The 27,598-nt window shown below is 36.9% G+C and overlaps 1 protein-coding gene across 1 annotated transcript in view; it reads right to left on the reverse strand.

Annotated features, from left to right (window-relative positions):
- Positions 1-42: 42 nt before the first annotated feature.
- Positions 43-27,598, reverse strand: part of SLC1A1 (solute carrier family 1 member 1) — a 50,773-nt gene continuing 23,217 nt past the window's right edge. The window contains exons 3-12 of the mRNA XM_054652773.2: positions 20,609-20,701; positions 18,913-19,027; positions 17,037-17,079; positions 14,801-14,908; positions 13,317-13,501; positions 11,203-11,310; positions 6,369-6,491; positions 5,649-5,843; positions 5,023-5,157; positions 43-2,158 (exon numbers count right to left, since the gene is read on the reverse strand). Coding sequence (XP_054508748.2) covers positions 1,912-2,158; positions 5,023-5,157; positions 5,649-5,843; positions 6,369-6,491; positions 11,203-11,310; positions 13,317-13,501; positions 14,801-14,908; positions 17,037-17,079; positions 18,913-19,027; positions 20,609-20,701 — 1,352 coding nt within the window. The 3' untranslated portion in view covers positions 43-1,911. The remainder of the gene's footprint in view (positions 2,159-5,022; positions 5,158-5,648; positions 5,844-6,368; positions 6,492-11,202; positions 11,311-13,316; positions 13,502-14,800; positions 14,909-17,036; positions 17,080-18,912; positions 19,028-20,608; positions 20,702-27,598) is intronic.

The raw sequence follows: 27,598 nt of genomic DNA on the forward strand, positions 1-27,598 counted from the left end.
TAAAGGAACTCTTAAGGAGAAGATAGTAGGCTAAAACAAGAGTAAAGAGAGAAATTATTTATTTATAACACATTAGGAACACTTTTCACAGTACATCATTAACAGGGTGACTAAATAATAAAGTGATCATAAAAGGGTGACTTAAAAAGCTGGTTAAAGACAAGGCAGAGATTATAGGCTAGTCATGGAAACTGGTAGGCTAATTGGTTTCCTCCCATAAGCAAAGCTGCACAAATAAAGACTGTCTCATACTATTTCTGCAAATGTAAAAGATTGATTTACTCAATCTGTACATTTTCTTTTTATTGTATAAATTTACCAATACTTAGATTAACATTTTCATATAGTTTTTGATGTTAAATTTAAATACAGTATTATGTCTCATTAATTTAAGGTGCAATTTATCAAAATCTACAGTAAATATTTTCTTCTTAATCAGGTCTCTTTGGCACACTTCTGGTCTGTCTAAATACAAAAGTGTAGGATTGAATCGAGTATATAACACTGCAGGTATTTGAAGGGTTTTTCGTTAGCAAATGAATGTGATTTTATGCTTACCACAAGCTTATTCACAAAGAAATAACTATATATGAATTTCAGTTTAAGTTATATATAAAATGGCTAAACTACTTCAATGTGCAAGGCAGAAAAAAAAATTCTTACAGCAACTCCTCCCTTGAGAGAGTGATTTTTGCACCATGAAAATCTTGTATAAAATGTTATAGAAAATGGAGATTTTTTAATGAGGAAGTTCTCGGTGCTTCTTATCTTACAGCAAGCCACCTGAGGACATGATTTTCTAGGTCCAGAAATGGTTCATAAGATACAGTTTAGCTGACAGGTTGGCACTATAGTGGTGTTGCAGCTATAAACTTGCATGTTCAACTGACGAACTAAACCAAAGAGCCAAAAAACCCAGCCAGTCTGTGTAAGGAGTTTAGTGAAAGTGGCTTCTTTCTATGAGAAAGGTCTCATTCCTATATTCTTGATATATGTATATATCTATCTGCTTTTATTGCAAGGAAGAAACATTTAGAATTTGCACTCTGCATTTTTGTTTTCATGATCTCTTCTTACTTTTGGGCTGACTAATATTTTGTTAAAATCATAAGTGGACAATAGTAAATGGGATTCTGTTTCTGATGGAAATGTATGAGGAAGCCATCAAAGTTGACCTAAATAGGTAAAGTATAACTTTACAAAAAGCTCTTCAAGTGCCAGAAGAGCAAGCTCAGAGCAATTTATTTCACATCTGAAGGCCAATACCAGCACCTGGCATTTACGTGAAAGGTATGAGGAAACAGCTACATAAATACTGGACCTCTTTCAGTGACTAATTATTTCACAATTGAATAAAAACTAAACCCTATTCACAGTAAAATGTACTTATTTCAAGGCCCTTCTGGTCTGTTTTTTTCCTGAATCACGCAAGTAGTATCCCCTCAGCTGCAGAAATTAGCATTTTGGCAAATGATCAAGTTACAGTGCAACCTGTATAGAAGGCAAGGATGTAAAAAGGGATTTCATACAGGTACTTTGTGATGTGGTAATGTGTAAAATGCTGTGCTACTCCTGAGTAAAACACATTTTGGCTGTTCCCAGCTAATGACCCATTTATGAGCATGCTGATTCCAGAGAGGCATTTCACAGCCTCAGGAATAGTATATATTCAAAAAAAAAAAGTACTTTACAACTGCCTTTTTCTTCAGCCTATAAGTAAGGACTAAAAATGGTGAGTTCAACCTGTTGAGGGAGATGATGAGAAGGGGCAGAACTGGTAAGGAGAATCAGAGTCTGTGTGGTAAATCAGATGTAAGTGAGATGTAATTAATTCTCAATTTCCTTTTAGCTTTTTGAGATATTGCATATGGCCATGCTTAGTGCTCCTGTTTTATCTGAAAGCTATTGGATTTAGAACTGGGATGTCTGTGTAAAGGATATAGTATCAGATTTATCTATAGCAAAGCCTCCATTGATGTACGATTTCTTGGCCTGTGTTTCATCATTATCAAGTATTCCTGTTTCCAAGGCAAAAGGATTGACTATGTTGACTTCAGAGGTGACATCCATCTGCTCCAGCTCCTTTTTTGAGAGCTTCTCCACTACTCCTGTACCAAAGGCATCTCCCAAGACATTCACCATTGTTCTGAATCGATCCCTACGGAACAAAAAAGTTGTCAGACACACTATTCAGTTGTTTAGAAAATCCTTTTAGTAAAAGTAAGGTACTCTAGCTCATGCAACACTGTTTTCTTCCCAGTGCAGATTCAATTAAAAGAAAATAGTCTTTTAAAACAAGAATCAGAATTTTACCCACAGGTATTTGAAGAAGTCTGGCGTAACTTTCATGAGAAATTATTTTGTACAGGACATGCAAAACTGCAAGTCATGTCACTTGTCTGTTAGAGCAGTAATTCCACTGCTGTGGCATAGCCTTACAAAATGTTGGAAGGATCACCTCTCAGGCCCCTGAAGTATGCTACAAAGCTGGCTCCCTTTCATAATGATAGATTGTGGGGTATAGCAGCAGAGTCTGCATTGTGCCTTTTGTCATTCTAACAGTCATGTCCTCAGCCAGAAGAGCACCTAGCCCAGTATGTCCAGTATTCTGGCCCAAAGCTGAAAAAGGGAAAGGCCTGTCTTCTGCTGGCTTCTCCTTATTTAAGGGCTGAAGGACAAACCTACACTAAAAAAGTCACTTAAAGGAATATCATACTCCTGCACTATTGATTTTTCTCCAGACAGAAATGTGACATGCAGGCCTTAAAAACCTGTTGCTACTTGGCAGAGGAACAACAAATCCTTGCAACGTAATAAAATTTGAAAATCGATGTGAAAGTATGGTATGGAGCGTGGAAGGCCATGCTTCCCTGTTTTTCTTTTCAGCTACCGAGCACTACAAAGGCTCTGTGGCAGAACAAGTTTCTCTTTCTGTGCAGAGACATTGAGGTGGATATATTTACAATATTTCACAATACTTCTGCAAAACTGCTGAATTCTAGTGCTAAAATAGTTTTCCATGTGCAACAAAAATATATGGTAGGGAAAGGAAGAGAAAGCAGTAAAGGTTCTAGTAGGAACTGTGTGACAAGTGAGGAAATCAACACCACTGGAAAATCATCTGTTATAACAGCACTATTCTATTTAATTTAATTTACACAGCAAAACATATCATAGTCTGAAAAATGCCTTAATTAGAACCAGAAACATCTTGAATTATTTGTATGTTTCCATGTACTAATATTGTGCCTAAAACCCACAAAAGCCACAGACTTCTAAAGTGGAGTAAAAATCAGATCCATAAAGTCATGATTGCTCTGAGAAATAGGGTATTGTTCTCTTTCTCTCTCACTCCCATAAGGTAAGTAGAGGGCATCAAATGAAATTATTAGGGTGTAGATAAAACAAACAAAATTCAATTATATCTCTGCATCATTAGGATGTGGAATTCATCTCCCTAGGACTTGTGGAAACATGGGTCCCAAAGCAATGAGGCATTCATAGAAGACAAAAATCACTTCTAACTCAGGAGCTCTCTGTTGTGCAATTTGCAGGAGGCTGGACAAATACTTTGGATAAAGGAACCATTATACATTTGGGTGTTCTTAGACTCTTCAGATACCTGCTCTGAGCCAGTGGTTTGTACTGATCTGCACAATCCTTAAAAACATTAAATGCCCACTGGGAATAGAAGAGAGCTGGAGAAAACAAAATTACTGTGGAGCACAGCAAACAAAACTATTAGACCCTGTTGCAGACAGCTGACTGGGAAAATTACTTGTGGATAGAACTGGTTCCTTTGGAGAAATTATGCTTATACATAAATTGAATTGATTCTTGGGTCCATACAGTAGACCTGATTTTCTGGAGACTGGCATTTCTCTCTATTTGAAAAATTGAGTTGTATAATAAATAAATTAAATATATCTGTCAAATACATAGGTTGCCACCAGAAATCCTTCAATAAAATGACTGGAAAGGCCAGAGGAGGAACAGCAAGGCATTTATCTTGAATGTAAATAAACCTGAAGAAGAAATGCAAATACTATGAAATTATTAAGATCACTGCATTGATACCAGTGAAATGTCATTCATACAAACTGCAGGTGAAAAAGACCTTGGCCTGACCACCAAAGCTCACACAGTTTAGGAGGCAAAAAACCTGAAGTTATACTTGTTAACTTGTGAATCCTCTATATCATGGGACAAAACTGAGTATTGATAGCCTTCTGACCTCCAGAATACACTCTGTGATTCTTTGGGCTTTTGCAAAATTGGCAGAGATACACACCGGTGTAACTTGAACAGAAAAGATTTCTGTTGAAAAGGCTTCTCTCCAGAAAGAGCAGATGAATGTGACTGAGAGGTTTTGAAGTGTTCTGATATGGTTTGGATTAGGCATAAGAATCACTTTCCAAATTTAGATGTGTGCTTGTTGATTGAAGGCTGGGCCCTGAGTGCTCTCAGTGAAGAACAGTCCTAGCAAAGTAGTGCTGGCAGCACAGATCTGTGTACAACCTGCTATATGTGTGCACATGGAATCCAGGGTCAGTTTTGCTTTGTTCATGTTGTGCTCCACTGCCAGTTTATGGATATCATGTGCTTTGCAGCTTGTGGCTACATTTCATTTTTATGAATGATGTATGTGTTTAGCATAATGTAGTGGCATCTCTGACACTCTAGAGACATTTCTGGGTACTATTTAATTTGTCTGTCTTGAGGATGATGCTCATGATTTATTAGTGATGTGACCACTACTTTAAGGCAGACAGTATCTCTGAATGTGAGGTTATTCACTGCCATCCCATGCAGGACTTATCTCACAATCAAAGCCATTACTGCATTTAACTCTGAACTAGCCTGGCCATAAGAATAATCTTTGTCCATTTTCTGCAACTAAATGATTTTATTGCTTTCTTTCTCAGACTCACACATTTCTAGGCAACCTCTGCAAACATTAAAAAAAAAGATAGGGAAAAAGAAAAAGAAAAAAATATTAAATATGAGGTGCCTGAAACTTACAGAAGCCAGTCAACTGCAATGATCAGAGTAACATCCTCGGCAGGCAGGCCAATGGCACTCAGCACAATCACCATGGTAACAAGTCCGGCTTGGGGCACGCCTGCAGCCCCGATGCTGGCTGCTGTAGCTGTGACACTAAATCCCAAATAAAACCCAGAAAAGGCATTCAGAATACATGTTACTCTGTTTTCTGGCACAAATAGTTTAATTTCACTGCAAGAAAAAAGCCTAAATGTTTCAGATTTCCTCTTGAATAGTATTTACTCAAAGTCTGGTATCAAGCTTATAGGACAAGCTATGTTCTGATGTACTCTTATGGTTACACTGCAGAATAACAGGCAACACATGTCTAGCAAGCAAACTGGATGGATCAAAGGTAGAGGCTGAGTTAGGTTTGCAAGTGTTTGCAGGGAAGAATAATGCAATTTTCATAACAGTGTTGTATATCCTGATCCATCCTACCTCCCCATCAGGTTGCACTGGCTAGGCCTTGGATCAAGAAATGAGAATATTTGTTATTTCTTATGCTGTGAATGATAGTTTAAACTTTCCCATGGGGTATCTGAATGTACCATTCACAAAAAAGCTCACTTCCCACAAAATGCATGTGATGGCTTTAGTCTTACCTAATGGTAACTATTTGGCCAATATCCAGTTCTAAGTCATTCAGCTGTGCAATAAATATGGCTGCTACTGCTTCATAAAGAGCAGTGCCATCCATGTTGATGGTAGCTCCGACTGGAAGAACGAACCTTGTGATTCTTTTGTCAATCAAGTTTTTTTCTTCTGCACAGCGGAAGGTGACAGGCAAAGTTGCTGAACTGGCACATAATGAAACACATAAAATAAGTGAAAGCAACAACACACCATTTCTATTATGTTTCCTTTTGCACAGAGCATGATTTGCTCTATGACTCAAAAGGAGATCTAAGGCAGGAAGGAAGGCCGCACCAGGAAAAAGCAAAGCAACTTCTGTTACACCTTCTAAATATTGGAAGAAATAGCTAAGTGTTAGTTCTCAAAACTACATGGTAAATTGCCATGGTATACGTAGTCACAAAAAATGTTCAACTGCTTAAATGCTGTCAAGTCTGTGGCTAATGAACTGAATGGCAAAGAACTGCCTCCTCCAGGGAGAGGCAGACTCTCATTTGCTGTAAGGTTAACACACTCTGTAGTGTCCTTTGGTTATGACAGAAATAACGATGAAAACAGTATTTCAGCCTCCAGGGGACTGAGAACTGTCCAGCTGATATCAGGGCTTTTTAAAAAGTAGCAATAAAAGCAGAGCACAGACCATGCAATACTACTAGGAACATTACAGAAAAGATACTGTTTTTGTTTACCTGGAAGAGATCATAAGGGCTGTAAGAAGTGCCTGAGCCATCCCCATGGCAAATCGAAAAGGATTTTTCCTTACTATTATTAAGTAGATAAGCGGCAGAACTATACTGGAATGAATTGCAAGTCTGCAAAATAAAATCAACTAGTTAAACAAATAGATCCATCTCATTGTCTTTCTTTACTAAGATGTTGATAATAGGTACCCAGCTCTGTCCTCAAATATAATCATGAAACACTAAAGGTGTTTCACCTAGATGCAAAATTTAGAGAGAATGACACATTAATAAAAAGCAGACTAATGCTGTTCTACACTTCCTTTTGGAGAGAGAGACACCATATATGAATTGTCTCTCCTAAGCTGAGCAAGAATTGACTTGAAAAATTTTTAAACTGATAAAAATTAGAAGCCTAAACTAATACGTAATATTTAAAAGTGATGTGCAGAGGGTGATTTGAAATAACACTAAAACATTTCTCTTTTCTCCCAAATCCTTACAATGCAAACCAGAGACAAATCAGAAAATCAAGTCAAATTATTATTATCAGTTTTTCTGCCCTTATTACAGAACATGTTCTAGAAATAAAGGTAAATATGCTTTCCAGTCAGGGTCAGCTGAAATGCACATTTTTCTGCAGAATCTTCAAATATGGACCTTTAGAAAAATCCACATCTGCTCTGGGTAAAACTGTCTAAGCTCAGGTCTACAATTAAAATGTGGTGAGATATTTGAGACTATTTAAATGAGATATATGTAGTCTAAGCATTTTTAATGTTGTAAGATGCTGAAATACTATGTTTTGAAAATATTAATTTTTAAAATTAGGTGGGTTGACTCATAGAAGATCAACTCACTCTCTTAATTTTAGCAGCTCAGATGTATTTGCCTGGGCATTTGTATAGGTCTCAGGGATGAAATCATCCTTCAACCTATGCATTAATTTTGAACATTGTGCAGTAATCCTGAATGCACAGGAATGCAGAGCTTGTGGACATTAAGATAAAAGGTAAACTGACTGCTGTAAGTATGTTTGAAAAAAAATGTATTTGAAGGGTCTGTGAATATTCTCTATGTTCAAAGGCTGCAATTATAGCACATCCGCTTTTCATGAAAAGAAATTATCACATAGCCTGGAAACATAAACCCAAAAACTGTTGTCACCTTGGAATTTTTACTCTGTCCTCACAAAATGTTCATGTGCACATTCCTGTGTTGTAATAATGCTTTATGGTTTCAGAGCAGTTGATAAAGATAGCAATAAATAATGGTACCATTTGTTCTGCCAAAACCAGAAAATTAAGAGACCAGTAGTCACAGTACAGAAATCCACAATGGCATCAAAAATCATCCACAAAACCTACATTCTTGTTTCCTTGAAAAATTATCTTTTCAAAAGGAACAGGCATTGAAGTTTTCATTCTGTATGGGAACATATCACAGAATTGTAGAATCATATGACATATTTAGTGGAATGTAAATAATAACACGCAACATGTCTTGATAAAATTTTGTAAATAACTCTAGAAAGAAATCTAGCAATTTATACATGCACCAACACAAGGCATCATTGTATAAATTGCTAGGTTTGTGACATGCCTGAGAACAAACTGAATATAGGAAAAAAATAAAGTGGTATGGATGCCATTTGCTGTCTTAATAAAATGTTAATGAGAGTAAGCATTTCAAGTATGTCTAAGTCTAAAAGCATACTGACTTAGTTATTTGAAAAATTTAGATTTGCATCTTTTTAGTAGTAGCATGAACATGACATTATTCAAAATATTTTTGTTTATCTGCTTTGCTACTACTGGTTTTCCTGAAACAAATTTTAAGTAATATTTATTTTTGTTCATAAAATGCAATTATCAGAAAGCAGCAGAATTTTTTATACCAAAATCATAATCAGTAATTGAAAACAGAAATTCTAATAGCATTGATTTTTAAGTTAGGAAGAATCATGTCCCTTAGAATCCCAAGCTGCCATTCCATGTAGGAATATCTTTTACAGGGATGTAGCTTCCTTGCTGCATTTGGAAGAGAAAAAGGCACAGGCAAGGAGAGGCAAGGAATTGCTGCAGCTTTTTTCTTTTCCTTTCTTTCTTTTTTTCCTTTTTTTTCCTTCTCCCCCCCCCCCCCCCCCCCTTCAGCTTGAGTTCCCTCTGGCACTTAAATTATGTCTCCACTTTGACTTTCTTCTGCTGTAACTTCTAATATGTCCTCATCATTAATCGTGAGAGACTTGAGATACTTAGTGGCAAATTGTACCAAAGACACTGGGGGAAGTCTGTTCCCTCATGGTGACCTGAATGAGACAGAGAGACTGAGATGAGCTGCAAACAATGGTGGATGAGTCCTGGTAGGGCTGAGGCTATGAAAGATCATTAATAATTAAGCTGGGGAGAAGGTGAGCTGGTTAGGGAGATTAAAGGAAAGAAAGCAGAGGATAGGACAAACATCTTTAAAAGGAATACAAGAAACATTTAAGATAACCTGCTATTTTCAGGTTCAAGCTTAAAGAGGGGATGAAAAGCAGTTACAGAAGACACCAGTGAACAGAATACACTGCAGACAGGGTCAAACACATAAGAATGAAAACCAAAATGATGGTGGGAAGAGCAATTTTTAAGAGACCCAAACAAAGAGCAACATTTCTCCTTTTTCCTGAGAGGTAAGAAAAAGGGGTATTCTTTCAGGCTGAAAAATGTAGAACAAGCACCTTTTCCTTGCAGCCTATAGCCTTGTGTGTATGTGTCCATATCTGCTCCTGTGATCTGATTTTTACATGCTCTCCCCGATGGTCAGTTTTGCAGAGAATACGCAAAACAGTGCCTTGAGCAGCACTCATGGGAGGCTGCTCTGCAGGAGGCAGAAATGCTGCAGAGATCTTCTACCAGAGCACCCATCAGGGAAAATGGTCATATTTGGAGGAACAGAGAATTTTTCTCTCCAAGGATGCAAATTAGTTCTCACTAATGTTTTTGATGGCACCTGGGGATCTACTTAAAATTGTTGTGCCTGTCAAACAAATGATTACTAGCTAAACAGGAGGCTATGCAGTGGCAGGTTACTTTGCAATAAAAGTGCTTTGGAGAAGGCATTGTGTCTTCACACACATCTTAAGGAAGACTTGCCTTGTCACAATACAAATAGTAACCTGTAATCAGTTACCGATAGGTAAATAGTCATAAAACTTGCTATCACATCTAAAACTAAAACTTGCTATCTGATGTAAAACTGAAGTCAAAAGGTAGTAGTAATCCATTCAACATATTCCTCCTCTGAATTAACTGGAGTTAATGACATAGAAAACCAGCAGAAGTAATACACTGTCATTCTATCAATGATTTCTATCTACCTTGTGGTTGGGGTGTCATTTATAATTTCTATAGGAAATATTAGAGTCTTGATTTACCATCTCCTGGTAAATATCAGCTTTTGAAGCATGTAAAAATCTGAGCTATTTTCCAAGTGCAAAGAAATACTCACAAAAACTGCATAATGCAGTAGATAAACATAACTTGTACTCATCTCTGTAACATTTTGAAGAAGTAATGAATCAGTGCTATTTCTGGAGCAGTAATTCTTATTTAGAAAGAAATTTTATCTCTGATTTTCAAACAGCTAGTCCAAACATACTGGCTTATGAATAAAACAAAACAACAACCTTGAAATAAATGTGCTTATCTAGCACAGATTAATGCAAAAACCCCAGAGATCCTTCTTGACTATTTATAAAGTAGTTTGCATTTAAGACTAATATATTACCATTCTCTTTGGCTGTCAGAAAGTGTGTGAATGACATTTGAAGAATAGCACGCAAATGCATAACGTGTGGGGAAAGAAACTCTTGAACAATTTCAGACTTAGCCTCTAGACAAAACATATATAAGTCCTTAGTATACTGAAGGAATTATAGGAGTGGATGCTAAGGTAAAGGACCAAGACTGCCTAGAAGGCTATGCTTCACTGAATTGGAAACAGAAATTTAGGCACATTTATCTTATTGGGACTGTAATATCCATTTATCTGACAAAAGAGTCCTTTGTAGGATAGTCTTCAGAGATATATAATAACCTGGTAATATAACCTATCATTGGAGCAGTTAAGTTATTCTAAAGTTCCACTGCTGAAAGGTTCCACATTGTGCAGGTGTAACCTCCTCCACCCAGACTGTTCTAAATAGACAACTGCTAAGAAAAAAGAATAGAAAAAAAGTTCTGATGCTTGGCTATGTTATTCAGATTGCAACTTCTCTTTTTGCAGCCTCACCATCTACCCTAACCTTGGAGGAGGAATTAGCAAACAGTGCAATCCCCAGGGCCTCTCTTGATGTCAGCTGTCTGCTCAGTACTGGGGAGGGAAGGGATCAGTCTCTTTAGCATCCTTTATTGTGCACTGCTCTTACTATGCATCTGTATTCAGCAGGGAGTTCAGTCTGTGCTGCAAAACCTTGGGTCCAAAAATTCCATGGAGGCTCCCAACATAATCCACGTATTTGTATAGGTTCGATAGGCTGGCAAGCCCCAATAAGAAATAATTCATAACTTCACCTTTAATACAACAATATTTTCTTCAGCACAAGCTGTGAAGATGAAACAGTGAATACAATAAAGGAATTTACTTTTGGGTTTTGGTTTTTTTTAGAATGCAAGGCAGTGACTTTTTAAAACAGAACATGCATCCAGCAAAATGTGGATTCAAACCATCCTCACATATCCTCACATAATTTTCACTGATGAGAATTTTTGTCTCTGACCTAGAAGACTGGATGTGGTGGATAATTGAGTGGTAGTCAACTGAGCTCCAAAACTGCATACATCTTTAAGAAATGACATACCCACTTATTACTGTAGCCATATAAAGACCCAATTTACGAAAGATTTCCCAGTCCTCGACTTCTATTATCTTCCCAGCAATTAAAAACACGATACCAATTGGCATATACCTAGAAAGGAAAAATAAAGCTATCAAAAATGCATTCTCAGATATGCTGCATGCTCACCATGAAATAACTTCTCTCCCAGAGTAATTTTTTTAAAGAGATAAAAAATATGTTTTGATGTCCTATTTCACAACAACAGATTTTTTTTTCTTAAATTATGTTATACATTGGACTTTATTCATTTGCAGCAAGGCTACAACAGAGGTGATGAAAAAAGTCTGGAAAATAAAAGTAAATGTAACTCTACACGTAGTCTAGCTAGTATTGTATAACTTGGTGTCAAAGAATACACAGAATACACAGAAGTCAGGAAGGGGTATGGGCATATACCCTGTTACAGCAAATGTTTGTGTATAGCCACAGGCTCCCTGGGGGTGGAAGTTTGCAGGGTTGAGACCAGTGTCTGTCTAGTCTGCAATCACACACAGATGGGAAAGGTCTCCTGTAGTTACAGGAGCTGCCCTGCAGCACTGGGGGTTATATCTGTGTCACTTGCACAGAATAAACCTGCACAAGGCTGTGGCTCATGGATCTGAACAGCTGCATAGGCTATTGCCTACAGAAAATTCAAGGGAAATATCAGGAATTATGTTAGCACCAGCTCCATTGCATATTTTTTTTGGTTCCAGAGAGCAGGCTGTCAAAGAGACAAGTTATTACTCCAGAGCCTTGAGCAGTATAATTTAATCTATAAATTTGTGAATATATCAAATGTATCCATTTTAAAATAGAAATTATAAATTTATAAAATGTATGTGTGCTATCTCATAAACAAAATTGTATCTTACCCCTGTAGAAAGCAGGTATATCTAGTTCCTCTAAGCACTGAACTTGATGAAAACAGTACTAATTCCTCATACTTTCAGCAGAAAACTCTGTCTTGTTTCAAACAACAGCTCCCACATTTGTAGAAACTCAGGGAGCCTGTAGCCACAGCTTCTGGCACATGCAAGAAAATGGATAATCAATTTATATGTAAATGCCTGTACGGCACGTGCTAAGTCTGGAGTCTCATTGTTGGTAATTTTCTGCAGAGTGAGGCAACCCATCTCACAGGGCTTTAACTTAGCTTGGGACTAAACTAGCTGCTTAGCACAGGACCAGTTGCAGAAATTAATTTACCTTTCTTTAAGGAAGCAAGAATTGTGCAAACAGATGTATGTTTTACATACATCTCAGTATGCTGGGATGTAAGAAAAACCCATGGAAAGGTCAGATCTGACATGGTACTGGTATGAAATGTGCACATGAGCAGAGTATTGTAATAAGTGGCACAAGGCACTCTGCATGTAGGATCAAGCTCTGGAAGGAATTGTGTGTATTTATAGTCCTGATCCTGTAATTGTGATTTGCAAATATAAAATTCTATTAATAGCTGTGAAGTCCCACCAAACACTATCACACACGTTTCTGTATTTTAAATTTATTTTTCTTGTCTGAGAACATTATGAGAATGTAGTCTCACAAAACTATAAGCAGGAGGTAAATGATACTAAGTTGTATTTTGCATACCATTTTTAATTTTTCTCTGTGCTGTTTCTTGCATATTAATTCAGATTTCTAAAGGAACTTAGATCCAATACAGACATCCTGTGAACATAATGTCTTTCAGTAAATAATGTTCAAGACTCAGAAGGGCATATGAGTGGTAATGCTTATCCTCAAAAGAGGCCTCAAATGACTAGTGCACTAGTTTTTTATAAACATCTAAAATATGATGTAAATATTGTAATAAAATTTTTAGACATGCAAGAATGTCTAAAATACTCAAGTTTCTTGGGAACCAATAGGACTGCTCCTTTAGTATATATTAAGAAGCCCTGTTTCCAGTTCCCTCAAAAGGATCAAATTCTGTAGAAAGGAAAATTTTTACCAATCCTTCTTTGAAAGCTGCTTTCTGTAAAGCACTATGCAAAAGCAAACATGAGGTTGAGTCTCCTCTTACCTCTTCAGTGACAAAATCCACTTAAAGAAGTTATTGGAAAATGCTAGTATGCCCTTGAACTTACCACATAATTATCTGAACTATTCTCATTGTAGCTTCGTTCAGCGCATTGAAGAAATCCATCAGCACTTGTCCTTTCTCTCCCATTTTCCCAATAACCACTCCAAAAACAAGGCAAAAGACAATCAACCCCAGCGCATTGATGCCGTTGGAATACATCCCCACAATTTTATATTCTTGGGTTTTGTTCTATAAATTGGAATCAAGAGAAAAAAATACTGAAGATAGTGAATTTACTTTAAAGAGTTCTAAAACAAAAAGACATTTAGATTTTTTTGAAAGACATGAAGCTCTTTCCCAGCCACTCTACTGGCTTTCTGAAATTGCCATGTGGGCAAGTTCAGGAATACACTAAACTGAACTTGAATATTTTGTATTTTAAAGCCATGTATGGATCTGACCAAACCTCAGCAGGGAGTAAAGCACCCCTTAATTTGTGCTGTCCTTTCTATAGACTTCTGACTTGAGTATGGCAAGGTCTAAGTATCCACAGTCATGCTTTCAAGATCTACTCCTCTACACTCAAGATTTACTCCCCACTGGAAAGCAAAACACAGATGCAGAATCCTTGCGTTAGTTTCTGAGCAACTCAAGGGTTTGTATCTGGATCTAAGATAAATTCACCACTGCCTAACAACTGGGACATCAGTGTAATTGCATAATTTATAGGAGAATTGTGTGCACATTGCATAAAAATCCTCCTAAAGAGGTATTCATACATTCTTCTGTGCAGCCTGAACATATCAACAAAAGCGTGCAATTCTTCACTACATTCTGGTTCAGGATTTAATTAATGTCTCTTCATATAGCCCATCTTCCCATGCTATTATTACTTTGAGATGAAATTTGGAAGGAGTACAATAAAATGCATATTGATTTGGTATTGTTTATAGTTCTGCATTCACATTCTGTTGAATTCCTTTCTCCCTCTCCTCCAGAGTAAGTCTAGACTTCATACACCATTAACACCCAAAAGCTTTCTACACCTCTAATGAAAGGCTTTTTAAACCTCTTCACTTTTTTTTCTGTACATTCTTTTTCAGAGTAAAAACTATTAATTAACATATGCTTTATATTGTTTTGTTTTCCATTAAAATATTTCTTATTATTTTCAACTAATTTTCTTTTTTAGTGCTTACAATTACAGTTATTGCTACTCAAATATCTCAAGGTGATGTACATCTAGTCTTTCCACAGTGAGTGTTGAATTTTTCAGAAAATTTACAATTCATAAGCAGATAAAAGTAATCAATCTTCATCTGTTTTCTTTGGACTGGTCAATTACCCATGGGATCCTCTGATGTTCTTAATCCTACTGGAAGGACCTCTAAGCATTTATTAATTAACTTCTGTAGTCTTGCTAAAATCCATCTATGTGCTATTTCCAATCATTTCTTCATCACTAACCACATGAAATAAACCAAATTTAGTCTGTTCTTTCTTCCTACTTCATATATTATGAAGGAATGAAAGGATAAAAGGTCGTACCTCTGAAGCCTTTGCTGTTGTAGCTGTTGTAGTGGGTTCCTCTCGAAATATGGAGCTATTTTTATCCACAGCAGTTGTAGTTTTAACTTTTTCACGTTTGGTTTTATACTGGAAAGTTTTTAAAGAAAAAAATCCAGAAGAACTTATTTAGAAAAATGAGAAAACTGAAGAACAGACAAAGGCGCAGTAAAAATATGAGAAAAATTAACCAATTGAAGTGAAGGTAGCAAATATAGACAAACACTTTATTTCCCAATTCATGTGAGCCGTCAGGGCTCTGTTCCTCAGAAGCTGTAGATCAAACAAGAGGTTCACAAATAATATCCTATGAATGCTGCTCCCCAGGATCTTGGATACCCCATGGATGTGCTGCAGTCTTGTGGGGCATGAGCTAGAGCTCCTGACAATGGCAAGAATTTTTTGCTGGAACAAACAGTCTGGAGAGAATTGCTGACAGCCATGCCAGGAGAGGCCCTTGGTGATGTGGTCAGCATCACTAATGTCACTATGCTAGGCAAACAGACATTGTTAGTGCTCAAATGGGTTACATATTTCCCTTTCCCCTCATTGCCAGGTCTTCAAGGTCCTGTGCACCAAGCAGACAAACCGAACAGTCTTACTCTTCCGCTCCCTACTAGCCTCCAGATTCCTGGCACAAGGCTGACTACTCCTCTCCTTATTTGTCTTAAATGTTTCAGGCACCCAGCCAGACAAGCGATGTTGATGATGCAGTCACAGAACAGGCAAATGTAACAGCAGCAGGTACACTGTCCATAAAACCAAGCAGGTATAAGTCCTAGTGAGTAACTTGGACCAAAACTGCTGCAGGACAGTGAGACCTGGTGGTCAGGGATGCCTCCATCATTGTCTGCTTCCTCTGAGGACTGAGTGACCAACCTGCATTCTTTTATATGTTTTTCAAACATAGATTATGGTTGTTATATTGATACAGCAAATTAAGTATTAAGATTTGACCAAATATGCAGTGGCTCCAGGTGATTAGATAACAAGTTAAATTGTGCTACTATAAAACTGTTCTACACTGATTCTGCTCACAGAAATCCTGTGCTATTCTAAGTTCTGTGCTATACTAATCATAATCCATTAAGAAAACAAGACTTTAATAGTAACTACAGTTTAATGCCACCAGCATTCTGTCAAGGATTCCTAAAAGAGCCTGCCTGTCCCCTTAGTGTGAGGTGGCCAGTAATGATGACAAAAATTACATGGAGAAGTTTTATAAAGTGAGTTGTGCACAGCAGCATATAAATTTCTGATTTAAATTTCTGGGGGAGGTTAGCTGGTAAGTCTAATATATAGACAGAAGTTTCCTCTTTCATCTTGCAACACTCCCTTTTCCTGAAAGATGTCTCAAATAGACTACTAGTTATATGTGGAGAGCTTTTTGGATAATTGGTTAGCTGAGAAAGGCCACTTCGATGTGATACTGTTGGATAAGGATAGGGAAAACAAGCTGGGGATTAAGTAACCAGTGTCCAATCACTGACAGAGGTCATGGTGACCTTCGCTGAAACGGGAAGATGGGGGAGAAAATCGCTTGCCAGAAAATGAAGATAGCCTAAGCAGAGTAGCTATAAGAATGTAAACATAGAAACAAAATAATCATTAGAGCATAGAAGTAGGTGTGGTTGATCTAAGTGTGCTTTAACCAATAATGAGCTCAGCTTTTGCAATATGTATAAGCTTCATTAACACCAATATAAATATGTGTGAGCTTTCAATAAACTTCGGGATTTGCTGTTCACACATATTGTGTGCTGCAATTCTTCTGCCGTTCACGACAGTTATCATCCTTTTCCTTCAAAAGATTTGGTCTGGCAGTTGATATTAGATGTGAGACACTTCAGGGTGAGGGCTAACTTACACAGACTTTATCAGACACAGAGGGTTCTTAAGAACTAGGCAACTAATCCTCTTAAGATGGTTCTTCTAACCCTTGTTGTCCCAAAACGAAACCTCTTGTCTTACATGCTGCTTGGTTTCTGCATCCAGCTCTTAAACAGTGCTTTTTTGGGACTTAATAGCTGATAGCAGAATGTTTATCATAATGGAAATGGAACCAAGATGCCTTAAACCCCCACCTTTTTATAGGAGATGAAGATATTCCTGGACTTCTCAGAAATAAGTCTTGCCTGACAACTTTTTTGTGACATATGAAAATAATTTGTGGTTAACAGTGAAAACTACAGAAATAAAGAGGGATGTGCAAACTTACCTGTTGGAAACAGGCCTGAACAAGGTTCTCTGGGAACATATTCCTGTTATAAAACATAGAAGCATTTCAATACAACAGCATACTAAGGAAAAGTTGTTTGCTATAAAAAAATGATAAAATTTGATGCTAAAAAACAGATCATGTTTTGTTTCTTTTAGCAGAAAGAAGTATATTTAGCATCACCAGAGATAGATAGATAGATAGATACATAGATAGATAGATAGATACATAGATAGACAGATTTTTTTTCCAAAGAAATTAAGGGTTTAAGAGTCCCAATGACTGTTTTCCTGCTTGCACTTGTTGAACTTCTGGGCTTATTTTTTAGTATTTGACATTTCTATTGGTAAGATACTAAACCCAGTGTATTTTATCCCTGCTACATTATCTCCTTGACTTGTGTAAGAAATATAAGACACACCATCTTTATAGGTTATGTCAAATATAGGAAGAAAAGAAAAATAAAAAACTTCTTACAAAGGCTGTGCTGTAAGAATAATATATTTGGTATGCTCTATTGTAGTTTTGAATTCAGAAATTAATCTTCGTTAATGGAAAATTCTCCTGTGTTATTCTGGTGTCAAGGACCATTTTCAAACACCAAAAAATTAGGAGATTTAGTGCAATGCAGTTGTGTAACTTGTTTCCAAATGCCAATTTCAGATTCAAACAGTTGCAAAAAGAATTAGGTTAATTCTTAATTAATTAGGTATTTGGTAAATATCCAATCCAGTGCAGAAAATGCATTTTATATATATAATACATTTATATACTGAAGTAGAAGTTTTAAAATCTCCCCTAAAGATCTTTCACAAACTCCTGCCTTTGGTTTTCAAGTTTTAAAAGCAAAATCTATTCAAAAGCAAAATCAGTTTGTTTAAGTGTGGGTTTTTCCTTCATCTTTACAAGACTGTCTTGTTTGAATCCTAAATCTGTTATTTCTATCCATATTTTTTAATATAAATATATAGGCAATTCTAATTCCTTTAAAAGAGAATTTCAGATATTTTAACTGCTAATTTACAGTCTTCAACTTCTTTGCAAGAAGTTGAGCTATAACCTATAGCATATCCCCAAACTACTAGATACGTGGCAGTTGATTCTTACGTGACAGATTATGTAAAAATTCTACAAAGGCAAAGTGGTGGGCAGGAATGGTGACCCAGAATAGAGACTAAATATACCAGAAGAAAAAAAATCAACAGAAATATTTTTGAAGGTACCACCTAGCCTCTAGCCTCTATTGGAAATGCAGCCTTTATTGGAGTTATTTTTCTTCAAACCCCTTATACACAGTAGCTCTGAAAACCTGCACCTGTCTTCTGCAGACTTTTCTAGGGGTTTCCTTCTTCTAACCACTTTAAAATATCATTGTCCATGATGCTAATGGGGAAAGACACATTATACAGTTGCCTTAGATACTGGTGATGCAGCAAACTTCTTGACTGTGGAACCCCTGGAAATCTTGACATACTGCATCTGTTACTCTGCATGCTGCCTTGCAGAGGGGAACCACAGCTCTGCAATTTCAGCTGGTTGTCTGTGCTGGATGACACAGGAGCTGCCAATCAGTAATCCACCAGTAATCCACCAATCCTTTATGGATCTTTTCCTCATAATAGATAAATCTTGCATGTCAGTTTCTGTGAAGGACGGATTTTTCATCACTGGTTTATTAGCTGAAGTCTATGCTGTAAAGAGAACTTCTAAACAAACTGCTTTGAGTAAATTTTAAAATGTCTAATTTGTTGAAATACTACCCTTATTCATCCAAACAGTATCAGAAAGCATTTTATTGTATTACATATCACAACTTAATTTGTGTTGGTTTGAACTTCTGCAAAGGGGATACGGAAACTAAAAATTAAAATCTCACCTGATCAGATCCAGCAAGGCGTCAACAGTATTGACTTCTGGGGTACTGCCCATTCTGTCAATCTCACTTGCTCTTTGAGTCACTCCAGGTTTAATGGTCACCACAAGGATAATCCCTGCAGAAGGAGAAGCAGAGCTCACTGTGCAAGCAGAGGCATTGGTGCATTCTTCCTCAGTATATCCTGTGTATGCAAACTCTTTGTGAACTCAACAAACACTTTCCCTGGGTGCCTCTGATAGTATGTGCAGGAAAGTCTGCAGGTGGTGTCCTTAAATGTGTGGGTTCCCCTAGTACAGGAGCTACTTGCAGGTTTGCCCCTAGACTTCATCACTTTAGCTTTGTTTTTGTATGTATCGTACTACATCACTACTGCTCACCAAGAGGGTAAATAACTTTAGCTGGCTTCAGATGAGTGTGCTGCAACTTTTGCAGAGTGAATATATTTAATTGCTTTTTCCCTTGTCCTTTATGTAGTCTTCTTGTTACTAGCTTTCAGAAATGAATACAAGTGTGCACCCCGGAGTCACAGGGTGTTTCATTAAAGTTAGGTAGCAATATAGTTATGTAAGAGAAGGCCTCAGAAAAAGAAAGAAATAAAAAAAAAAGTAGATTAAGAAATATTAGATTTGACCTTTTAAATACTGAAATCAATGACAAAGTTTTCATTTACTTTAGTGGCTCCATTTTAAGAATTTTTGCTATTGTTATTCTCCAAATTCTCAAAATATTTTTTCTCTTTTTTTTCCCCTTATACAAGTCCAGAGAAAGCCAAAGCAAATGAAACTACTAAATTTCAGTGAAGGGAGAAAGAAGGGAGAAAGAGCTGTTTGGATGACCCTTCAACCAGGCAGGAACAAGTCTTTCTAATGAATAAAAGCATTACTGTATTTGCATAGCTCTGCATTATGAAACAAGTAATGTCATAATACCATGGAACAACAGAATAGCAAGGACCTTGGGAGATTGTCTGGTTTAACACCTCACCCAAAGTTGGAACAATTTCAAAGTTAGATACATACTAATATTAGTCTTTATATAACATTCCTTATGTATTCACAGAAATTACCAAGACATATGAGATAGATTGTTTTATTTTGTTTCTTATTTAAGAAGGCAGGCTGAGGATGTTACTTTAAGCAAATACAAAACATGTCAATGTTGCTTGTCAGGAACTTCCTGTAACAGGAGATGAGAATTTTGGAGATCTAGGATTGGAGCCTGGCAGTCACAGAGGGGGAAAAAGCCTTTAAGAAAAGAAACAAGATGACAAAGGAACCAGTATTTTCTGTCATTCCTTCAGGTGTGACACACTACATATTTTCCAATATGAGAATCAGGAACAGGCTATCAGTTTTGCAATTGAGGAAATTCACTTTGTCTTTAGGGTTGGTCTTTGACATTCATTCAGATTTCTCACAGCTGGTCATTTTTTATCTCAGCAGACAGCTCCTAATCGTCCCTGAGCTGAAATATATGGTGAAATTGCCTGTGGCTTCACACTGGATATGAACACAGCCCAACCATGGACAGCAGGACAGCTCCTCTCTGTATCTGACTACAGGTAATGTCAGGTTGTCTGGTATGATTCCCCATCTTATCTCTACATCCTGTCTTGAGAAATTAGTAATGTCACAGTGCAGTACATTTGTAATTAGGCAATGTTGATGATTAAAAAAGTTACAGAATCACAGAGTACCTAATATTACAGCAATGACTGTTGTGCAGAAATAATATACAACTGCTCGCAAACCAATCTTCCCAGAAATGTTGGAATCCAAAGCAGCAACACCTGCAAAAAACAGCCACAGAAACAAAACAATAAAAAACAGTCTTATAAGAATGTTGTCATTTTTGTAGAGAGAAGTAATTATTGTCTCTTACTTCTATGCAGAAAATCTTTCCTTATTCAAGATGTTTCTAAATACTTAATTGACATTTGCCCTTCTGAAAAATATCTGTAGCTGACCAACATATTTGCTTCTGCTTCTTTTCAAAAATCTGTTTACCCTTTCCCCCCACCTTTTTTCTAGAACAAAGACAATTGAGCTTTCTTGATTCCCTGATGTTTGTGATTAATTAGATTTCTTTGGTTTACAAGAACATGTCACAATTTATTTCCTTATTCTGTTAACTCATAGCTTCCCTTTTTCCAGATCTGCAACATTTTGGCTTTAAAGCTAAAAGCCATGTGAAGAGAGTTGCTCAGGCCTGTTATCCCAGGTGGCTCAAAGGCTTATCAGACAAGTAAGGACCATTTCTGGTCAGTTTGTCTTCATTAACAGGGATTACTGTTTTTAGATTTTTGACTAAAGCTTTTTCTGAAGTTTGGGTGGTCCACACTTTTCCACCTGCATATGTCATTGTCAAGAACTGATGGCAGATTTACTAATGAAGGTAGGGAAAGTGCTGAGACAGGTATTACACTCAGGTCAACTTAGCTCCTGGCAACAATACTAGATGAAACGTCTTGTGAAGTATTTATTAGTTGTTTAAAAGATTTATAAAACTTGTATGTGTAAAATCAGTAACCAGGGCAAAGTGAGCATTTTGACTCCAAAACTTGTCTGTTTATAACAACATTAGTTAATAATTCACTGCTCTCTCTTTATTATATATTTGTGATCCATTAATACTGGTTTATTGAGTCAGTTTATCAAAGACTGGCTGGATTCCTTTGTATACAAAAAGTAAACCACGAGAAGGATATTTAGCCTCAGAGAAGTGTGATTTTGTAGGGAAAAATAGTTTCAAAAGTGAAGGAAGAAAAATCAAGAGATCTGACATACATGTAACTTACTGATCTTTGAGCTCAAAAAGGATCTTAGCAAGCACAGTTTAACCATGTGTTGATGTCTCATTCAGAAGTTATACTAACAGCACTGACAACTTGTGCCTAGAGTACTCATATAATGTCTTACTAGTTCTGTTAATTGTTATTCAAAATGCAAACAATACTCAGAGGGAAGAATGAAGGTTTTTTTATTTCATAATCTGATTATCTTGGGGTCTTGCATGGCATAGTGTACCATAAGATTGAGTAGAGAAGAACTACACATATATACAGAAATCATAGTGCAAAGATTCTCTCACTTGTGAAGCAAATAATGAATGAACTATTCATATGGCAAAGGAATACAGATTAATGCAGAGAAAAACAATGCCACAGCTATTACACAAAACTGTCAGCAGTAAGGATATTGTTTGAGGCACAAATAACAGAATGAACACAGAATCTGAGCCTTGATTTCCATTTCTCACCTTGGGAACTGGGGGGAAAAAAAGGTAGAAAGGAGGACTTTTCCATTGCTGTGGGCTTGGCTGTGGAAATCATGGCAGCAAGAACTCCTGAGAATGGATAGTTTTGGGAGGAAATGGTTAAAACTGGAAAATATGGGGAGCGGGAGGGAATAGTTTAGACCAAAGTGACCTTGCAGCTGGGAATGCTAAAAATGTCAATGTGGGAAAACTCCATTTATTATGCCTAGTGTTGTTCAGCCTACGCCTCTTTTGAGAAGTGGAATTCCTGTGGAGAGATAACACACTCTCACAGAGATGCAGGAAGCCTTCTGTTACAGCGAGGCAGGCTGCAAGCACTTCCCCCACACTGGCCGCTAGGATGAGCCAAGCCTAAGGGAGCTCTGTCTCCATGTGCCTCGGCCAACCAGCATTGTTGGTGAGGTAATGAAATAAATCTACTCTTTGTGAGGTAATGAAATAAATCTACTCTTTGTGTTTCAGCTGTCACTTGGTGGTTCCCTTGGTTACCTGATTGTGTCAATTCACACCAATAATAACAAATAATGCTTTCTGTGGACAAGCCTATTTTCAAAGGCTGTTCAACGTTGAAACTTCTGCACTTGATAAATTAACTTGGAAGAATTCACATTTTGTTTTAAAAGAGAGCAAGCAGGTATTGCCACCATTCCGTATCTTTTAATGAAAAGTTCAAAAAACTTGGAAATAATGGAATTTTATTCTAAAACTTATGCCTTCCTTTTTTTTTTTTTTCTCTGACAGTCTTGTTGACTTAGTTAAGAGCCGAATAATCATGCAAGGTTATTTCCCTGGAGTAGTCAGTTATAAAGATCCTACAGTAAATATGAAAGGAGATTCCTGTGACAGGAATTCTTCTGTCTCCAAATGAAAGCCCTTTGCAAATTATTATGCTCAGTAGAGTTACAGAGGTATAATAAAGGGTAAACTTTGCCCCTGCCTTTTTAAACTGAGTAATGATTCTGTTAGTGAGCAAGCTGTGCTAGGATCCAGCCTGTCCTTCCATTGTCATGTTGATGCTGCTTTGCTGGTAACCACAAAACCACACAAATTATTGACAGACATGGCTGAATAAGTACAACAATGATCTGGGGATGATAGGTGTGGGACTTGCATTTTTTGAAAGCTGCTGTACTCTGAAACCTGCATTCAGAATGATGTTTCCATTTAGAGACTGAAATAGCATTCACTGCAAGTGCTACAGACACAGGTTTACACTGGGTGATGTATACTATTAAGCTCCTTTTTTTTCATGTTAGCTTGTTACGCATAAGAAAATATGATATAGAATAATAGACTTCTATCCAGATATGTCCTACTGTCATGACTGAGCAACTGATAACATAATTGATAGCTACTAGCCTTTTTCTCAAGAAAACTGAAATTAAGATTCCCTTTGTAGTTACATGATGGCTTTAGTTTCACCATGTCTTTCAGTTACTTTGGAACTGAAAGAGTTAATAGAAGATGTATTGAAGAAAGCACTAAAACACTACTAACTACAAAGTTAGTAGTATTAAACTACTACACAACACCAATTTCAGTTCAGAAGAACACTAATTACTCAAACTAAGATGGCACACATGCTGCTTCAAAAGGAAAGTCTGCAGTGTCATTCAAAATTAGATCACAAAAGCAGTGTAATTAGGTTTGGTTATCTACTTTGGATTACAACTAAACTTTTCCAACTAATGTATTTGTTCTTTCTTCCCTCAATCTATCCCCAAAATTTAAACATGTTTGAACAGATAAACTGGTAATATAATTTACTGTATAGAGTTTCAACAGGCACAATAGATTCTCCTCTGTCCCATGGCATTACAAAACTGCAGTTATTTCTGATTAGTCCCTTAAGTTTTCCTATAAAATATTTCCTAACTCAGCTGTAGCCACTGAAGCACAAAATGCAATTCTGTGGCTATGATACAAAAAGGCTTAAGAGTGAGATCATCACCAAAGACACTAAACTGATGTTAAAATCTGTTTATCTACCTCTCTGACATGTGATTTTAGCAGAACAGAGTTAAGGTTTTAATTACTGAAGTAAAATTTTGGAATCAATTGTCTAGTCTGCAATTCACCTCCCACGATTTCTATGTTACAGTCTCCAGCTTGAAGCTCTTAGTACTCTTCTCTTTTTTTGCTCAATTTTCTCTATTTTGTATGACATATACTTGCAAAAGAATACAACCTAAAAAATCAGTGAAATGAAGTCTCTCCCTTCTACTCTTTCTTCTCTAAGGACCTCAAAACCCTCCTAAAGTGAAATGCTGCACTGCAGGAATTTTTTAAAATTGTACATGTTTAAAACTACTTCCCTGAAATACTACTGGATAAAGCTATCTAAGGGAATAGTCTCATTTAAACAAAACTAAGTTTAAATATGAAACATGGTGTTCCAGAATTTTTCAGGAGTAGCCACTGAACATAAAATATGTCCACTTTAGAGACCTGTAAAGATGCCTATGCACAAATGGCCAAATGGCTTTGGTTTGAGGCACAGCACTGTAATTCCAGAGTTGTTCACTCTGCTCTTGTGAGACCAGTGCTGCGGTCCTGTGAGATCTGGGAGTAAAACGAGTTCTGTGAAGTACTGGAAACAATCACAGGGGTCTTCTGACTTGCTAGATATCATCTTCATAGTTCCCTACGGGATAACACCTACATCCTTAGAATTTCTCATACCATTCTACAGATTGGAATACATGCAACTGTACACACAGATTTATGCTTCCAGATGCTTTTTTTCAGTACATCATGAGAGATTTAATCATAAATTTGGTGTAGTGGTTGACTCTGTTCAACAGAAATAATCATACCTAGACCCCTTGGTATTTTTTATTGCTGCTCTACAAACTTCAGTGCCATCTTTAAGTCCATCTCTTGCAGTACTTAGCTGTTCTCAGACTTCCAAAGACTGGTGGAAGCTGACAGGATCATCACTTTATCTGCACAACACATTGATCATTATGTATAATCCATAAAAGGCTAGGCTGTTTAACTCCTTTTGCAGCACAGCCACACTTGAGGATCAAGATGTGAGTTTTCTTGATGCCACTTAGCCAGCTTCTAGCACTGACAGTTGTTCTCCTTAAGTGACCCAGGGCCTGAAGGAAGAGTCTGGCTCAAGGTCCTTCCAAGTTCATGCTACTGACAGCCACATGGTATATTTCTCTATTAGTTTTACAGGCTAATTCAATTCTGACGAAAATCAACTCAAGTATGGTGCATATCAACTGCACACAATTCTCCATGGATTCTGATATCTAATTCCCTATCTAATCCCCAATTGTAATAAAAATATAACAACAAAAGTTCCTGAAGAATAGAACTGTATGGCTTTTAGACCTTGTCAGCTATGACCACAATGCTGATTCAAAGGCAAAACACAGTTCTGAAACTGCTCCAAACTGCCAGCAGCCTTACTGACTAATTGAAGAACTTCTGAGGTCACTAGATAAATCACAAAATTATTCTCAACTTCTCCCAGGTGTTCACACTTTATTTCTTCATGTCCATTTTGGCTTTTCTGGCTGCAATATGCAGTCACTACACCATAGAAATTATATGTAAATAAATTATCTGTAATTAAATTAAATTAAATTAAATGATGGTGAGCATCCAGGAGAGCAAAAAGTTTTTACAGAATGTTGCATAAGACATAAAAAAATAGAAAACCATAGGCGACTATTAAAATGCATACAGAGAATTTCAATAGGGAGTCCTTCTAAGGGGATCACAATGTCTTATATAAAAGAAGTAATGTTACTTTATTGCTGGGGTGAACTATGTCATGTGTTGTTGCAAAAAGGTAATATTTATTCTTTAAATGTACTGAGGAGAAAAACCCAAAAGAGTGCTGACACTCTCTTCTGAGAGTTCTCATTTAATTCACTGGTCATCACAAGGCTAGTTAGTGGTCAGGCCATAAAAACAATCTTAGATGCAAATGAAAGTTCTGAATTAGTTGCCATCTTCTACTTGCAATGGGAAACACTACCAATGCTAAAACAGTATTTGGCCTTTACCTTCAGGAGACCAACATGCTTTTTATCTGAGGAGTGAACACCAAATTCTAGCTCCAGTGTTGAGCAAGATTATTGCTTGCACAAGCAGTGTATAGCAAGCTTCCAAAGCCAGTTGTCCTCTGTCTTTTTGTTCTTGGCCCAATATTTCCTTTTGTCCTTGGTCTATGCTCACTTTTTGAAGGGAAAATCCTGCATACAATTTGGAAAATAAGTGCAGTGAGGGAATCACGGTGGTGAATTCAGAGCCTATGCTTTACTGAAGACATTTTTAAGTCATCTATCATTTTTCCCTCTTCCAATTCCAGACTCTGAGCCCTTTCTCTCCCATTTTGCCCTTTTATTTGCATGATGTTGTAGTTAAGCCCTGACTGTCAATAATCTCCTGAAATGTCATTTTCTTCATATTCTCCCTGAAATTTCAGTTTCCAGACTAGTTTAACAGCAATTTCTGTTGCTTCTTCCAAAAGCTGAATGGTGAATATTTTTCCTTTTTTTCCTGATGCTCGGTGGAATTCTCTGGGAAATGTAATACCACGTTACTTGTGTTTGAACAAGACTATCAGGACCAAGGAAGTAATTCACAACTGTCTACTGAAATACCACCCACACACAGGACTTCAGACAGCATGAGGTACTGTCCACTGCTCATCTGAGACAAAGGACTCAGGTTACTGTTGCCACTAGATCATTCTCAAATATCTTTCCCTTGATATGCATCTCATAATTTTGTTTTTTCTTCATGTTTACTGTGTCACGGGGCTTGGAAAGATCTTTTGCAACTAGTCTTTCCCCAGCTAACTGAATAACCTCTTTAGCTAAGTCTCATTAGGAGGACAGTTCCAAGTCAGATGTTGGCTGAGAAGATCAGGTAATGAAAAAGCTATGGCAAATGGAAAGTGATTTGCAGTCTCTCAAATGAGATATTTCATGATCTACTGTCTTTAGTGTTTTTACCAGAAGTCTTCCATTCCTATTCTGTCAATTCTTCTGTAACAGCAGTTATCCCGTCTATTCAAATGTCATTGTTACTTACTGTAAAGGAAAAGGATTTCTATGGCAGCAATTACCTTTTCAATCGACTTGATAGAAATTTCATTATTGCTCTTCTTTAGAACAAGTGATTGTTATCCCACTAGTAAGTTGTGTCAGTGCAACAAAAAAATGTCTTACAAATGAAATGAGAAAAACTAGCACATGACAGGGGCACAGTGTTAGGGAGAGAGTGGGAAAGAGAGATAGATGCATGCAGGTAATGCTTAAGCAATTGTTCTTGCTATTTAAATATCACCAAAAAATTCAAGTCAGAAAATTCTCAATTTTTAATTACATGATCTAATGAGACTTGGATTAACATGTCAAATATTGGTCTCTTAACTTTGGAGAGG

This window comes from Agelaius phoeniceus, chromosome Z (genome assembly GCF_051311805.1).
Source record: "Agelaius phoeniceus isolate bAgePho1 chromosome Z, bAgePho1.hap1, whole genome shotgun sequence".
Lineage (NCBI taxonomy): Eukaryota > Metazoa > Chordata > Aves > Passeriformes > Icteridae > Agelaius > Agelaius phoeniceus.